Here is a 17,572-nt window from a genome sequence, read left to right as displayed (position 1 = left end):
AATAGACCTGAACAATCTAATAATTGAAACATCTTCTAGGCTGAGTGTGTGGAGTACATTAAAACAGTGCATTGTGTGTGGGAACAGGAAGGAGAGGTCATGGACAGTCACAGTAGGGAGCCCTGGCAATGTAAACAGTACAAAAGCTGAGTTTCTCCCCAAAACCTTGGCCAGGGCTGCTGAGAGCCACCAAGGCCCTGAGATCAAGATTGTCTCTGGGTCCCGTGCTCACATCACCAACTTAAATATCATATACAAAATTAAATGACATGTCTGGTGGTTCGCTGGATCTCCGTGGATCTCCATGGAACCAGCTGCTCAACTAGCTGCTCAACTAGTCCCACCCCATAATAGTATCCTTACCATGCCCTCTCTTGGTGGCCCTGACTGTGCTCACCCTGCAGTTCATTTCCTGGTTCATCGCAATCCTCTTTTTAAAAATATGTGCTTCTGAAAAAGGCCTTCATAATGATTTCTAAGCACAAACACACCTTTGGCTTCTGGAACATCAGCAAAGGTCACACCTTGGTTGTCAGTCTCATTAGGAAGCCACAGTAGCAGCCACAGGGAGGCAGGGGCTGATTCTGCATTGGTGTTTCCCTCTGTCGTTTTACGAAACCCATGTTGGAACAGAAATTCCCCCTCTGCGTTGCATGCTAGCCTCCTCACTCCATGCCACGTTCGCTTCCTTTGACCATTGGGTTTTATGGTCCCTTCTGCATAGATTTATGGCTGTTTTATGGCCGTTTAGGGGTGACTTTGTAGTATGGCATTGCCCCAAGGTATTCGAATGTGGTTTTGAGCTGCACTTGTTCCTCCCAGTTGAGAAAATGTGGAGCGAATGCTAGATGCAGAATCGCCCAGGGCAGTCAGATTCCTATCGCCAGCCCCAGGACTGTATCCTTTCAGTGGCACATCAGAGCATCCCTTCCTCACCCCTTGTCCCGAACCTGATTCCTTCTTTTGGGGTCGGCTCCCCTCCCCCTCCTGTCTTCTGGCCTCTGCCTTTCTTTGCCCAGGATCCCCCCCCTCCACGCCCCCTCGCTCTGGCAATCACTCACAACTCCCCAGGCAAGTGAGGGGGTGGATCTTATTTACAAAATGACTGAGTGCTATTTTTATTTGCTCCTCCGAAATGCTGGCAGCAACGGGGCCAGCATATAGATGAGCACCAGCCAGGGGGGCTCTTTCCTCTCCATCCCTTCCCAAGTGACTGCAGGCTGGGATGGGGGGGGGGGCAGGGAATCACAGGAGACTGGCTGCTTGCAGCTCTAAGCATTGCTGGAATGGACCCTTCTTGGACACTTGATCTGGAGTAAATCTGCCAGGTCTCTGTTTGGGGAGGTGAGGAGGGGCCAGGTGTGTGCCCCAGGAGACTGTCAAACTGAGTCTGCCGCTTGGGAAACTCCAAACGCAGCTCCTCTTCCTCAAGGCAAGAGTTCCTTCCTGTGCAGATGCTGTGCTTAGGGGACAGATGTGGGACATGAGAAGAGAAGAGCCGATGCCTCCCTCCTATCATGGGAGCAAAGCCAAACCTAGCTGGGGGAATGGCAAGGGATGAAGGTGTGTTTGAGGGAGGGGGCCGATGCTCCAAATGTATTAAGACATAAAGAGCTGCCAGTCTGGATAAACATACCTGAATGGTGTTATCCTAAAATGACTTTTCTAGATGCAGCCTTCACTCTCTTGACTTTCCCTTCCAGGCAGTCCACACTAGTAGTCATATACAGGCTGGCTCCTTCTGGGGATCAACTCCCTCCTGGATGGTCTGGCACATGCAGAGCATTTCAGCTCTAGCTTCAAAAGGTGCTCGAAAGGTCTTTTGGCTAGAGAAAGCCAGCACTCTCCTAGGAAAGGCTGCAAGGAGAGCCTGAGAAAGGGGCCCACAGGCATTTCCAAATGGGTATGCCTGTGCCCACCAGAGTGTGCCTGCAATATGAGGGACTGGGTTATAGTGGTTAGGCTAGGATCCAGGAGACCTGGGTTTAAGTTGTAACTCTGCAATGGAAGCTTGCTGGGTGACCTAAGCAGTGTTCCCTCTAAGCTGAGTTAGTGTGAGCTAGCTCACAGGTTTTTAGCTTCCGGCTCCCACATTTCGTAGCTCAGGAAGGATGGCTCCAGAGCAAACTAACGGATGCCGTAGCCAAATCGCTTGCTCACAACTTTAATGCCAGTACCTCACAAAGTAGAATTTTTGCTCAAAAGACTCCATAGCTTAGAGGGAGCATTGGACCTAGGGCCAGTCACTCTCTCTCTCTCTCTCAGCCTAATCTACCTCTCAGAGATATTGGGGAAATGGAGGGGGGGGGAGAATGATGATCTAAGCTGTTTTGGGTCCTTATTGGGGGAAGGGGAGTGGGTACAAAGCAATCAATAAATGCTTGGCTCCATCAGTCTGGTTAGAGGCTCTGCTAATCCTGGCCCAAAATGTCTAGGCTCAGCTGCTTTTCAGCAACGCTTCAGGCCTAGGGACCAGCTCAGCTCATCTTGCCATTGAGATTGGCCAGAGTTTTGCTTCACTTTGAACAGTTAGTTTTTAGGAGATCCTCACGAGGGGGAGATGTGAACCCAACGGTGCCTGGGCTGGAAAGCTTGCCACCCCTCCCCCCCCGCCATGATCAGAGGGATGAAGTGTTTAATTAAGAGGAAGCAGACAGTAATTTTGCAGCCGTACACAGGAGCTTCTCGGCTCCCTCATTCTTCATTTTCTCAGCTCCTCACTTTGGGGATTTAATTTCCTTCCAATTTTAGCCCACCAAACAAAAGAGGAAGAAAAAGAGCTTTTCCTCTGGCGCCCTTTGCTGCAGCCCCAGGAGACAACAAGCCTTCGATTAATGACTCAGGCCTAAGCAAACCGGCTTCTCTCTGTTGCGCTTGGGATGGGATGGGGAGGGGGAGGAGGAGTTGCCTGCCTGGGCTGTTGGTGTCATAGGGTGGGCAGAGGGCCATGCAGCAGTACATGCCAGCCTCTCCTGCCTGGTCCTTTCTTTTGGAGCTCCGCAAGGTGGCAAGACCAGCTCTTGAGCACATAAAATGTAACAGCACTTCTTGGCAAGAGATGGGACTGTGCCACCGTCCGATGCCGCAGCCGCATTGGTTTCTTGAAGCAATCTCCGTCATGCCAAGAGGAAGCCAGCGCCTGCCCACTGCACTCCACCCCCCTCCCTTAACACGGTGCCTTTGATCCTGCCCTACTTAATCAGAGCTTCTATGGACATCATCACTCATTCACTCTCTCTCCCTGGCTGTTTGGCTGCCCCCGGAATGAGGTTTTGCTCCAAAGATGGAGCGGGATCGCTGTGCTTTATTGCGAACATAAACAGACTTGTTTGCCTCATTACAACGCCCAGCCTAATTTTCATGCACTCTTTCATTCAGATTTCTGGGCCACATTCCCATGCAGGCTGAAGGGCCAATCCCTAACCATACCTCACTGAGCAAGCTGCAGATTCTGACACAAACAGGATTGCAAGGTGAACTTAACTTGCCTGGTAGCCTCCACTGAATGCGAGGCAAGATCCCGATCAGATTGCCTCAACAGACATTGTCAAGATACACATGGAGCAGCTTTTTGACTGTGCACTACTAGCCATTTATTCTGCAGGGCCAGGTTGTTGCAGTTCTTGGTGGCCAACCCGTGTGCTGATGTTGCCTTTGTAAATTGTTTTGTTTGAAATTGATACTATTCCACCATTTCTACTGTTAGACAATATTCCTGGTGTCATGACACAATAGCACTCATCAGCTAAAACTAAAAAAAAATAATAATTATGGAGGTAAATTTTACTGATGTCAGCAAAAAGAGGGAGTAGGGTTGTCAACAGGCCTGGGGGGAAATGTTCTGTACCTTTAATAGAGGCTTTGATATATGGAAATAGGCAGTTAAAGCTTTTCATGGCATGGAGATAAATATCATTTGGTAGATAACATCCCATTAAGTCTCTATTAAAGGAACAGGACATTTTCCTCTGGGCTGTTGGCAAGACTCAGAGGGAGAAACAGATTAGTGGAGATTGATGATCTTAGCGGAGCAGACACTGAAGGCACGCAGAGACACCTAAGTAGTAAGTTTCAATTCAAATGGATTTTTTCCCTTTTAACTATGAGCCTTTTAAATTTGGAGGTGAGGGCAGCAGCAGACAAAGGGTGGTGGGTAGGGAGCCTGCTACTGTGAAAAATCACGGCAATCATTTGAGAAAGCAGCATAGTCATGCAGAATAAGCACATTTGAACAGCTTAAAGAATGATCGGCTCCCAGCTGGCAACCTGTGAGCAGGATGTGAGATGAAGGATGGGAAGGTGGATTTGTGTTAAAGATTAGGGGAAATCTTCCAGTCCAGTTCATCCCTGGATATTTGTGAATTCAAACTGAAATACACATATTTTTTTTTTAGCAATTGTTTCAGCCCAACACATCAACTCATCTTCTGGCTTCCATCAAAGGCTCATGAATATTAATGTACGTATAATCAGTTCCTTTAATAATTATACTTACAGATTTAAACATCTTTCTGGGCTTAATCAACCAGAATGAGTAGGTTGGAAGATGCAGCCTGGAATATCTAATTAGAAAAGAAGACCCCCCCCCCCCCATAAAACTGGAGAGACACACTGGAAATAACGGGATACCTTTTCCTTGAGCCACCTTACGCTTGAAACCTATGTACGCTTTCAAGTAACAGAGGATTCTCCATTAGTTAGCCCAGATTACTCCCTGTTTACCCTCCCTGTTGTATGTCCTCCACTCACTGGAGAAGATAGCACTCCTCCTCTCAACATATGGATTGAGAGTAAGCATTGTGCTGCGTTCCTGTGTGTAGTTTGAGGCCCCAGTCTTGATTCTGTTCCTGCCAGGGCTGTGGCTCAGTGGTAGAGCATCTGCTTTAAATGCAGAAGGTCCTGGGTTCAACCCCAGTTTTAAAAGGATCAGGTAGTAGGCGATGTGGAAGACCTCTGCCTGAAACCCCGGTGAACCCCTGTCAGCCAGGGTAGACAGTACTGAACTTGCAATGCAGTTGCATGTGTACAAAGCCTAGCTTCTCATGTGTCTGTCTCCTGTCATAACTTAAAATGAGAATGGCCCACCCGCACTCTCAGCCAGGCTGCCTGCCCCCTGCAGTTAAATATTTTCTGTCTTCCCTGCAAATCACATCCATTTTTTCTGATCTGCAAATTAATTATATGTATCCTCCCTTGCCAAAGTACAGCTAAGATTATTAATGTTATATGACATAAAGAGAATGTACAAGGATCTCCTTTCTAATGATCCAGCACAAGAGAGGGAAAAATAATGCATTCTTTTCTATGCATAACCCTTATGGGGGGTGTTCCTGCAATGACACCACACCCCACTTCTGATTTAGTGCATGCTTTGTTGAATTACATGAGGGTTCTCCTTGACTCATGAGCACACAATTGAGCACAGCTTTATTCCAGCCAGAAAGTGGGATGCTCCATTTCCCTCACCCCCAGTTATTGCTGCTTCTTCCTTCTCCTCTGCAGATGTAGGACAGGAGTTAATAGGGAGGGGCACAGGGACTCCCTGGCCCTAGTAAGTGTTTCTTGGGTTGCTTCTTTGCATCTGAGCTTCTCTGCGTCTTTGCATTTGAGCTGTCCTGGGCCCCTGATCCTTTCTCTTCTGAGCTGTAGTGCTTTGCTCCGATTGTGATCCCACCCTACCTCCATCCACTGGCTCCTCTTCAGCAGGCCTGGGAGGGGGGTGTCTCCTTGGCTTCCTGTACAATGCATGATAGTACAATGAACTGCTCTGAGGGCCACACATGGTGTCCCTGTTTAGTTGGCAAGTGGTGCCATGGTTTTGTCTTTCTTTGCTTTGGGAGATAAATTATTACAAAGGGGCAGGGAGGGGAGTCTAGTGCCCCTTGAGTGGTGTGCTCTTGGGCTGCTGGTGCTGCTCTGAGGGTTTCTGCCTCAAAGTCTCTTTGGCTCCACATGGCAGCCTCCCCCCCCCTGCTGTTTATTTCATCAGTGCCACCGCTGAACCCTCCTGAAGCCCCAGATGGAAGCCTCAGCAAGGACTTTCCCAAGGGTAGCCTTTGTTCATGGAAACTTTGGGGGAGATTTATTTGTTTTCCTCCCATTTCCCATTATGAATCACAGCCACAAGGTGACACTGAGCTGAACACTCCCAGACGGTCTGTCAAATCGCCCACCCCTCTTTCTCACTCTCTCCCCAGCCCCCCTGTTGTGCTCATTATTCTGCTTTGAGTTATATGCTGCCAGAAAACAAAGTGGATGCAACATGCTTTTCTTGGCAGCAAGAATCCAACCAGCCCTCTCTCCAGAACAGTCATATCCCAATTGCTACTCATATGGCATCTCTCATCTATTCTGAAGGCTGCCATAAGTGTCCTTCAGACACAGAGTGGGGAAAAGAAACTCCGGAGTCTGACATTGTGGCTCCTGCCGCATTGGGGGTAGGGTAGGAAGTGTACAGGCAAGCATAAAGATGCTTGCCCTTGCCTGGCTTGTAGCTTGAAAGATCCATGTCTGGACCTCTACCTTGAACTGACTCCAGTTAAATGGTCGTGGGCTCCTTACAAGAGTGGAGCACTGTATGGTGGCTTGAGAAGAATTCATCAGGCAAGCACAGTCATTGAAGGAGAGGGGGGGACCTGAATATCTTGTGTGTTCTTCACCTTCTGGACCGTTACAAGGAGGATAGCTTATTTTTTCATGGTTCGATTTTATTAATATAACTTTCAGACTTTCTTAAACATCTGGTCAGTTCATGGCCCTCCAGGCATGCCAGGACAGGCAAATCCATGGTTCTTCTCAAATAGCAGAGAGCCCAATACAAATATAAGTTGTTGCTGCACTGATTGTGACTGCAACTTTTTACTCAACAGCCTGTCAAAAACTCACCTCCTGCCCTACCACTGCATCCTTAAATGTCTCCAGCACTGGCTTGTGACTGCAACTTTTTACTCAACAGCCTGGTGGCTTTTGAAGGATGCCTGTCAAAAACTCATCTCCTGCCCTACCACTGCATCCTTAAAAGTCTCCAGCACTGGCCGAAGAAGACCAGTGTGGGGGATGCCATTGGAAGCAGATGTAAGGAGAGCCTAACACAGCCTTGCTGCCAGAAGCAAAGAACTTAGGATTAGGCAGGGATAATAGCTTCCTTCAGGACTCCCTACACTCTCAAGCAGCATCACAGCCCTTTCGTACATCATCCCACAGGTTAGGAAAGACACTGCCAAGTCTAAAAGAAAGGTTGTGTGGTTAACAACACAAGTCAAGGAAGCTATAAAAAGTGAAGAGGCTTCTTTTATAAAGTGGAAGGTCTGCCCCAATGAATTGAACAGCAGGGACCACAGGCTCTGACAAATTACATGTAAGTCAATAATTAGGCTTGTAGAAAAAGATTTTGAGGAGCAGGTTGTTAAAAGCATCAAGACAAACAATAAACATTTTTTTCAAATATATCCAGAGCAGGAAACCAGCCAGAGAAGCAGTGGGGCCTTTGGATGACAAAGGAATAAAGGGATTGCTAAAGGCAGATGGGGAGATGGCAGAGAAGCTAAATGACTTTTTTGTGTTTCTGTGTTCACTGTTTAAAGTGTGGGGCAAGTACCCATGCCACAGCCCTATTTTCAGGAAGGGAGTCTGAAGAACTGAGCCAAAATGAGGTGACCAGAGATGAAGTGCTAGACCTACGGGGGAAATTAAAAACTGATAGGTCTCCAGGTCCTGATGGCATACACCCAAGAATTCTTAAGGAACTTCTATAACATGGGTCGATTTCGCATTACCTTTTTAAACCACATGGTTTCCGTTATTGGCCCATCATGGAGGAAACCGGTATAGGCGCAGCTGTTTTACACAGCAATACCCTTCTGGTAAGGAGCCATGTCTGAGGCGCTCTTGCCATTTCAAAGTAAACTGTGCTGCTTTTTTCCGCCACCATTTTCCTCTGCGCTCAAGATCTCCCTGAGAGGTTTTTTTGTGGGTTTTTTGGAACATTTTATTGGGAGCGCTATGATGCTGATTTGACATCCTGTTATAGTGTTATAGCACTCCCAATTTAACATTTTTTAAAAATAGAGAGATTGCACGCCAGGGGGGAAAGGGCACAAAACCTCCGTCACTGGAGGAAGCGCTACAGGGCATTTTACACAGCCCGCTGTAGCGATTCAGATCCAGAAGAAGGGATTGAAGACCTGAGGGAACCAGTTTTCATCAACAATGCCTCAGACATGCTTCCCAAATGGGAGACAACCAGCATTGTATGAACAGGTAAATATATTCCATTAACAGCCAGTTACTAAAACAGGTCTGTCTGAGATGACAGAAAAAAACACGTTAATAACCAATTCCTGAAATGGAATAGATAGGCTGTCTGAAATCCTTCACAATTGTGTGTTCTTAAGGAGCTCAGATGTGATATAGTTGATCTATTAACCTGTATATGTAACCTATCATTAAATTCAGCCACTGTACCAGAAGACTGGAGAGTAGCAAAGGTGACACCAATTTTTAAAAAGGGATCCAGAGGGGAACCAGGAACGTACAGGCCCATCAGCCTAAGATCTGTCCCAGGCAAAGTAGCAGAAACAGTAATCAAAGATCGAATTCTTAGACACATTCCGAGCCTCCTGGTTCCCTGTAGTGGAATATTTAACAGTAAGGGAAACAATCCCTGAAAATCCATATTATCGAGACCTAGTTTGTTTTTGAAAGTACAAGAATCAAAGAGCTCAAGGTTATAATGAAAAAGTATGCTCAACATTTGTTATTTAACAACAGAGCATTAGTATTGCAAGAACTTGATTAAACATGTTTGTTTAGCCACGTTTAAAAGTTACCGTATTTTAATACTTTCATAGTTGATTATTGTTATATGAGTTGCTGCAATTGGAGGAGGAGGAGGAGGAGATTGGATTCATACCCCATGGCCCTTCACTCCCCAAAGGAGTCTCAGAGTGGCTTACAGACTCCTTTCCCTTCCCCTCCCCACAACAGACACCCTCCTGTAAGGTGGGTGGGGCTGAGAGAGCTCTGACAGAAATGGCTCTTTTTCACGGCAGAAACTGGATGCATGGGGAACAAGGGGGCAAATGAAGTTCAATATGGGTAAATGTAAGGTGATGCACATTGGGACAACAATCCCAACAAGTCAAGGCTAATAGGGTCTGAACTTACTTCAGAAGAAGGGATTGAAGACCTGAGGAAACCAGTTTTCATCAACAACAGCTCAGGCATGCTTCCAAAAGGGGAGACAACCGGCATTGTAAGAACAGGTAAATTTATTCCATTAACAGCCAATTACTAAAACGGGTCTGTCTGAAATAACAGAACCCCCCCCCCCCCGTTTGTATCAAAATCCTAATTCAGCCACTGTATCAAAAGACTGGAGAGTAGCAAATGTTACACCAATTATTTAAAAAGGATCCAGAGGGGAACCAGGAAATTGCAGGCCAGTCAGCCTAACTTCTATTCCAGACAAATTAGTAGAAACTGTAATTAAAGATAGAATTGTTAGGCACATAGAGGGACAAAACTTGCTGAGGGAAAATCAGCATGGCTTCTGCAAAGGGAAGTCCTGCCTCACCAACCTTTTGGAGTTCTTTTAGAAAGTGAATAAGCATGTAGACAACGGTGACCCGATAGACATTACACCTAGAATTTCAAAAGGCTTTTGACAAGATACCTTACCAAAGACTCCTGAGTAAACTTAGCAGTCATGGGATAAGAGGATGGGTTCTCTTATGGATTAAAAACTGGTTAAATGACAGGAAGCAAAGAGTAGGAATCAACAGACAGTTCTCACAATGGAGGGAAGTAAGCAGTGGGATCCCCCAAGGATTGGTATTGGGGCCAGTAGTATTTAATTTATTCATAAATGATCTGGAACTAAGGGGGAGCAGTGTAGCAGCCAAGTTTGCAGATGACACAAAATTATTCAGGATGGTGAAAACCAAGGCTGACTGTGAAGAGGACCTCCAGAAACTGGATGAATGGGCAACAAGGTGGCAAATGAAGTTCAATATGGGTAAATGTAAGGTGATGCACATTGGGACAACAATCCCAACAAGTCAAGGCTAATAGGGTCTGAACTTACTGAGACTGAGAGGGGAAAGATCTTGGGGTTGTAGTGGATGGCTCAATGAAAATGTCAACCCAGTGTCAACCCAGTGGTGAAAAAGGCAAACCATACATTAGGGATTATTAGGGAAGGGATTGAGAATAAAATGGCCAGTATCGTAACACCCCTGTATAGCTCTATGATGCAGACTCATTTGGAATACTGTGTACAGTTCTGGTCACCGTATCTCCAAACAGACATTGCAGAGCTGGAAAAGGTACAGAGGAGGGCAAGCAAGATGATTCAGGGGTTGGAGCACCTTCCCTATGAGGAAAGGCTGAAGAGTCTGGGACTTTTCAGTTTAGAAAAGAGACGACTGAGGGGGGATATGATAGAGGTTTATAAACTTATGCCCAGGGTGGAGAGAGTTGACAAACCGAAATTTATCTCCCTCTCCCAAAATACTAGAACTCAAGGGCATCCAATGAAACTGATGGGCAGTAGGTTCAGGATGGACAAAAAGAAACACTCCTTTACACAGAAAGTGATTAAAATGTGGAATTCACTACCAGGGGATGTAGTGATCACCACAGGAATAAACAGCTTTGAAAGGGGATTAGATAGATTCACGGAGGATAAGTCTATCAAAGACTACTAGCCATGGTGACTGAGGGGAACCTCCATATTCAGAGGCACTAATCCTCTGAATCCCAGAGCTAGGAGGCAACATTAGGAGAAGGCCTCAGCCTCTACACACTCTTATTGGTCATCCAGAGGAATTGGTTGGCCACTGTGTGAGACAGGATGCTGGACTAGGTGGACTATTGGTCTGATCCAGCAGGGCTCTTGTTATGTGTGCCTGACCACAATTTTTTCTGTAGGTCCTCTAGCTGCCCTCTGCTTGTGAGTCTGGATTGTGTAGGCTAGTCAACAGAATATGGAGAACTGACAGTCTTCATGGAGATACCAGCCAGTGGGTCTCATACTAGATGGATTTTGGGTTGCCACCTGCTCTTACAAATTTCTAGTGGCTCTTCTGCAAAGAAAAAAAAATCACAGCACAACAATGGGCCCACCAGTCGCACTTGATAGCTTTTGGTGGACAGTATTAGGATGTTGTTCATTATATGTGTTTTGCAACACTTGGTTTTCTAGGGAAAGCAGATTACAAATGTTTTCTGCACGCAGAAGGAAAAAGCTGCAGGCCGCCCATTGCAAGATATGCTTTCATTTTCCCTAAGGCTAACTTCTGTGTGTTTTTTCCCCTCCTCTCTTAATTTAATGTGCTTTGCTGGGTGCTCCCCTGGGGAAGAGCATGATGTTACAGCAAGGTCAGTGGAATCCCAATCTAGGAGACCGTCTGCTATTGAGAAAGTGTTACAAGGGTAGAACCGAATCGCACAACTAACAAATGAGAATCAGTCCTCAGCGACTGTCTGCCTATACTAGAAGACCCCAAATTAGCTGCATCAAGTGCTTCCCGCACCCTAGGAGGCTAATTAAATAAAATCACTATTTTGATAGCCCGCATTCTGATCACATTCCTGAATGTCTGCTAAAGGAAAGCATACTCAGATTTAGTTGTGTGCATGCATGTGTGTTTTAAAGAATGAATCCCAAGTGGCTAACAGCTGACATCTTACAGAACTGATCTTGTTTGTTGAAATTCTAAATTGCAGACATAATTTCTTAGCTTCTAAAGTTCCACTGCACTACAGAAAAATTAACTCATAAAACTCCACAGAACTAACTCGCATTACACACTTCTGTAACACAGTTGCAGTGCCAGAAGCTTAACACAGTGGTCTGCAGAGCCACAGAGACTTGAGTGCATATACATTCAGTCAGGAGAAATCCTGGAGATGGCGGCTCTGAGTCCCCATTTCCTGCTGCCTCTTCAACAGTCACAGCTTTTCCAGAAATTCATTTCCCACAGCCCTGCAAGTACAGTAGAATTCTGCATTTAACAGTTAGCCCTGCTGTACTTTCCTCTGATTCTACTATTCTGCACCATCCTTACAAGTGCAAGTAGTTTGTCAGGAGCTGTCCTTGTTTTACAACATGAAGCTGGAGCACAATTATATAGAGTGCTCTACAGTGCACTTTAGAATGGGGCAGGGGGAACACTAATACACCCAGTCCAAGGCACAAACTCATCTAAACCTCAGCCTATCTTGAACCAACCTCCTGTTACCACCACCCCAAGCACCAGTGAGTCTCATTTCAATCAGGCCTTGCCCATTACTAATGCTTATATTTGTGGTATCAATTCTGTAAATAGTGAACTTCACAGACAGACTCAGTTTCTTTGTTGCTTCTGTTTCCTGGTAAGAATCATGGACCTCTGGAGGGAGGAAATATGTGTATAGAAGTGCACTCTTTTTAGGTCGCTTGCAGCACTTATCTGAGGAACAAGGAGAAGTGACAGATTCCTCAAAAAGGCAAAGAATTGACCACAGGTATAAAAGTATGTGACTTATAGGGTGCGTTCAGACGGGGAGTTTCAGCCGGCATAAACTGTACCGGTTGGAACCGGTGCAGTTTATGCTGGCTGAAACGCAATCACACTCACCTCCTGTCTGCGCAGCACATCGCAATACGCCCGTCCACACACAGCGGGCGTCGGCGTTTTTTTTACTTAGTTTGCGCATGCGCATAGGCAGCCATCCACAAAATGGCAATCTTTGCGCATGCGCAAAAAAACCTGTCTTACATTTAAACTTTAAAGATAAGGACTTACCTTTAAAGTTTAAAGAGCAAAGTAGCTTCCCTGAGGTCCTGGACACCTCCGAAACACTAAACTAAGGCCCTTTTCTTTTCTTTTAAACAAACGCCAGGGCGAAGCTTCGCCCAAGCGCATATCGCCAACCTTTTAAAAAAATGGTGGGCAAAAATCGAAAGCCTCAGGCTTCTGAACGGAAGTGGCTCTGCAACGTTGGAGAGCGATCAGACGGGGGTAAAGCGATTACAACCGTTGTACTCAGGATACCACCACTTGGGGACCTAGTGGCAGAATACAACGGTGTAAAGCTCTTTGCAGCGGTTAGGGACGGAAGGCAGATGTTCGCCATCCAACCGGCACCTATTCCGTTGCAAATGCCCCGTCTGAACGCACCCATAGAGCAATCCTAAACAGACCTAAATCCACTGAAGACAGAAGTTGCCAACTTTAAACTGGTTCCTTTACCCATCCCTTTTATCCACAGCTGTTATCAAGAGACATTATTTAGCTCCATGCCTTTAAAAGCTTATAAAAGCATTTTAAAGCTCTATTCAAGAGGCACAACGTTTTTCTTGGTGAACAACTACAGAGTACATTTTATTCAAATTTTGATTGTTTAAATGTTTTTAAATGTTTTAATAGTGTTTTAAGTTTAAATGTGTTATATATGAATCTGGCATTGAGCCAGGCAGTGTGAGCCGCTCTGAGCCCGCTTGCGGGGAGGGCGGATTATAAATATAAGAAATAAATAAATATTTCTGGTCCAGTTGGCTACCTTAGCTTAGAAGGATGTAACTCTGCTTAGGATCACCCTGTTAGACAGGCCCAAGTTCTAGAATCAAGATAAGTACGCACAGGACTGTAGCCTTAGTTTTTCCCTGCTTCAGTTAATGTGCTTTATCACCCTTCACAAGGCTGGATTAGGTTGCTAAGGAGACCCAGCCCCTTTTTCTCTGCAGAAGCAAAGGACTGGAGGTGTGTGTCAGAGAAAGTGAGAACGACACAGATGTAAGGCACAATAGTAAATGCATCAGTTCATTCCTTGTGGGTCCCTCAATTCCACTTCAGCTTTCTTCCTTCAAAATCTACCCTAATTTCACAAGGTCACACCAGACATGCTCCTTGCCATTGTGATTCTGTTAGGCCATAAGCCAGGAGTCTAGTGTGTGGTGATGCTAGACACACCCATGCACTTGGACCATACCATTTTCCTGGATACGTCAGGCTAGAGGAGTCATCAGAGTAGGCGGGAGCAGATGGGGAAATATCGGGGCTAAGAAAACAAACATGAAGGGACAAGAAGTAGCACATCAACACAGATGGCCTGTTTACACATATCCAACACCAGCCAACCCAGGCTCTCCATGCAGAGAGCAGGTGCTTCGCAGAACCATGTGGCATCCTTGGCAAGCTGACAAAGAGTTTCCACACAGAACTTGAAATTTTCATCCTGATCTGGATGCCTTGTGAATTATTTACCAGTTGGCTGCTAAGAGTGCCACAAGGCCTCTCTCTGTTTGTCTCTCCCTCACACCCACCATTTTCTTTTCATCACCACAGTGCTCTAGGTCATTTAAACATATGAAGCTTAAATCAATGTTGTTTTATGTTGATGTCTAGTAAAACGTAAAACCTGCAGGAAATGTATGCTTTGTTTTTCATCCAAATTCTCTCTCATACATGATGACATCCGCGGCACAAGGGAGACACAATTGTACTTCATATATAAGCTGAAAACGCCTGTTGGCTTTGCTTCCACTAAAGAACTGTGGGAACTGTAGTTCAGTTACTGTATGGGTACTGAGACTTCTCTGTTGAAAATCCCTATCCCCCTCACAGGCCTGCAAAGAGTTCAGACAGAGGAGATGAAGACGACATGTCTCTTTGGTTCATAAAATACAATCTTCAGGCTCCTGCAGTCTCGCTTTGCCTTGGGGCCATAAAGAGAAGGGAAAGGAAATTTGGCCCTATTTGCAGCTAGGCTCTCTTGCTTTGTAGTTAGCACGTTAACAAAGAAAAACTTTTACTTTTTAATTTAAAAAAAAACCACCTTAAATGTTATGCTAATAGCAAATAGTTTCAAGTGAAAGTAGAAGAGTTTAATCCCTTCTCCTTCTCCTTCAGTATCCTGAGGCATCAACCTACAATTAGCATTTTATGGCCAGCCCACAGATGATCATTTGTACAAGCTCATAGTTGTAGATAGTCTCTAGATTTATGCATGAAAGTGCTACTGGGAAATATGTTAATGACTTCATGTCAGAGGCAGAGATTGAGTAAAGAAGACTCAAGGGCTGTATTTCATGTTATGACACAGCCATGGGATCAATTCCATTTTCCCATAGGTTAATGTGTGGAGATGGGTGGGCAGCAGGGATAGCTGCTACGTCCAAGTCGAGGTCTGGGCCACCTGCCTCTGATGGCTCCTTCTCAGGTTCTCTAGTTGCCCTCACTTTGTCTTTCAGAGACACAGACTGCTGGTTTCATAGACTCCGAAGCCGTTTTCTCACATGACACCATTGTTCCATGTCTAATGATTGTTCATGTGGGATGGGCTGCAGAAGGGATGTGAGGCAAACTTGCAGACTGTTGCAGGATTTACATCCCCATTAAGACAATTCTAGCACAAACACATGAAGGCACCTAGAGAACTGTATTGGAATTCTTAGTGGCCACGCTGGGCAGACCTTTATCTCTCAGGCACGGGGAAACGAAGACAAAATTGCACGGAAGCATCGTGACTGTGCTGCTGCCCAATGTGGTAAAGCGTCCTAAAAATGCACTGAAATATCCGCAGTCTATAGAGGCAGCCCAACTGTCTCAGGTACCTCCCTGCTTTCTCATTCCCACAAGAAGTTTACTTCCTTCCATCCCTACAGTTGATAGGGGAAGCAAGAGTCTGTTTCAGGGTCAGCACAGTGCCCTCTCAACCCCTCTCAGATCAATTTGCATGTGACATGGTTGGAGCATGAGGCACAGTGTTCTCTGTCACTGCCTTTGTGATGACTGGCCACAGTTGAAACCAACAGAGCACCCCCATCTTCCTTAGCTTTCCCCCCATAAAAATGCTGCTCAGGGGCCTCGGGACCAACTCCCAGTCCTTTTTTCTGAGGGGCTTCCCTGGGTAGACAGAAACAGAGATGATTTATTCTTTATGTTATCGAAGGCTTTGTCTGGGGGGGGGCATGCTCTGAAGCAAAGGCCACCAGCAAACAATCTGCTGTGTTGTAACCATCTTGTCTGTCTGTACTGCAGTATCAGGCCTTGTGGCTGAGGGACTAACAACTTCGGCTCCCAGCTCCTTTTAAAGCTTTGTCTCGGTTCCTGGCTGGGAGCAGCTATTCAGAAGCTCAGCAAGAATGAAAGGGGGGGGAATGGGGAGGCAGCAGCTTGAAACAGCCTGCACTGGGTCTGAGAGAAACAATTCATTATCTTAACAGTTGGGCAGAAGGGCCTAAAGCAATCTGCTGGAGATGCTCCCAGGAAATCACATTCCTCCAGAAAGAATTTCCAACAAATGCTGGGATTAATAGCCAGCTTCCAGAAGACATAGCTTTGGAACTAAGAGGAGCCCCTCCTACTCACAAAGAGGTTGTGGGACAGCTCAGGTTTTGGTGGTGGTGGGGTTAGGGATGCCAGACTCCAGGTGGGACCTGGGGATCCCCTTGAAATACAGCCCATTTCCAGACTACAGAGATCAGTTCCTCCGGAGAAAATGGATGCTTTGGGGGAGGACTCTATGGCATTGTATCCCACTGAGGTTCCTGTCCTCACCAGGCTCCATCCCCAAATCTCTGGGAGTTTCCCAACCCAGATCTGGCAACCCTACCACACATTCCCAGCCAGTGGCCAGGGAGGACCTGGTGGCCCTAGCGGAGGTTGTATAATTTATTAGGGGGCAGAGAGCAACCAGACATCAAACAAGGTCAAATTAGCATGCAGTCCACACAAGCCCCATGCAATTGCCTGACCTCCAAGCCCAGGTCGCAGCCGGTTGTCATATCCATCCAGCAGCCGGTCGAGAATGCGTGTAAAGATGGTGATGTTGTCCTTGCTGTCATCAATAATATCTGGGCCATGCTTCTGAGCAAATCTACAACATCAAGAGAGAGAAGGAGAAATCAGGTCTGGCTGTTCCCATAAGGCACCATGCAGGAGGCCCAGCAGAAGTGGCAGGTTGCACTTTCTGGCTTGGCTGAACACCAGGGCGTCCTCTGCTTTTGGTGCTTCAGCGTTGGTGAGTTCCATTCTGCCAGGTTGAATCTGGAGGGCTTCCACTGCAGAACCCTTAAGTGTAGAATGTGTTTTCTCAACCGTCTACAATTCTAGATGGCCAGTAGTTTCACCACTGAGGTGGTTTAAGAAGGATGTGGAGGATGGTGGGACAAGACCACCTCCTGGGACCATGTGAGGTATTTTTGTCACCCCAAGCAGTTACATCACATGTCACCACTTTCCCATGGAATTGGCACTGCCAGCACTTCAGGGGGTTAGTTCAGACTTGGCCAGAAGCAGTATAGGTTGGAGAGGCTCTGCTATACCCACTGCTTATCCAGCATCACCAGCTAAAAGGAAGCAAAATTCTAGTAACATAAGAACATAACAGAAGCTGTGTTGGATCAGTTCAGTGGCCCATCCAATTCAACACTCTGTGTCACATAGTGGCCAAAACCCAGGTGCCATCAGGAAGTCCACTAGTGGGGCCAGAACTCCAGAAGCCCTCCCACTGCTGCTCCCCAAGCACAAAGAATACAGAACATCACTGCCCTAGACACAGTGTTCTATCTACACCTCGTGGCTAA

The 17,572-nt window shown here is 46.3% G+C and overlaps 1 protein-coding gene across 1 annotated transcript in view; it reads right to left on the bottom strand.

The window, feature by feature from the left end:
• Positions 1-17,018, bottom strand: part of LOC107108506 (gamma-aminobutyric acid receptor subunit alpha-3-like) — a 40,288-nt gene extending 23,270 nt beyond the window's left edge. Inside the window, exons 1-2 of the mRNA XM_015408943.1 lie at positions 16,954-17,018; positions 16,742-16,863 (exon numbers count right to left, since the gene is read on the bottom strand). Coding sequence (XP_015264429.1) covers positions 16,742-16,863; positions 16,954-17,018 — 187 coding nt within the window. The remainder of the gene's footprint in view (positions 1-16,741; positions 16,864-16,953) is intronic.
• Between the last annotated feature and the right edge of the window lie 554 nt (positions 17,019-17,572).

The sequence above is a fragment of the Gekko japonicus genome, unplaced genomic scaffold (genome assembly GCF_001447785.1).
Source record: "Gekko japonicus isolate JY-2015 unplaced genomic scaffold, Gekko_japonicus_V1.1 scaffold19, whole genome shotgun sequence".
Lineage (NCBI taxonomy): Eukaryota > Metazoa > Chordata > Lepidosauria > Squamata > Gekkonidae > Gekko > Gekko japonicus.
This window is presented reverse-complemented; position numbering and strand designations above follow the sequence as displayed.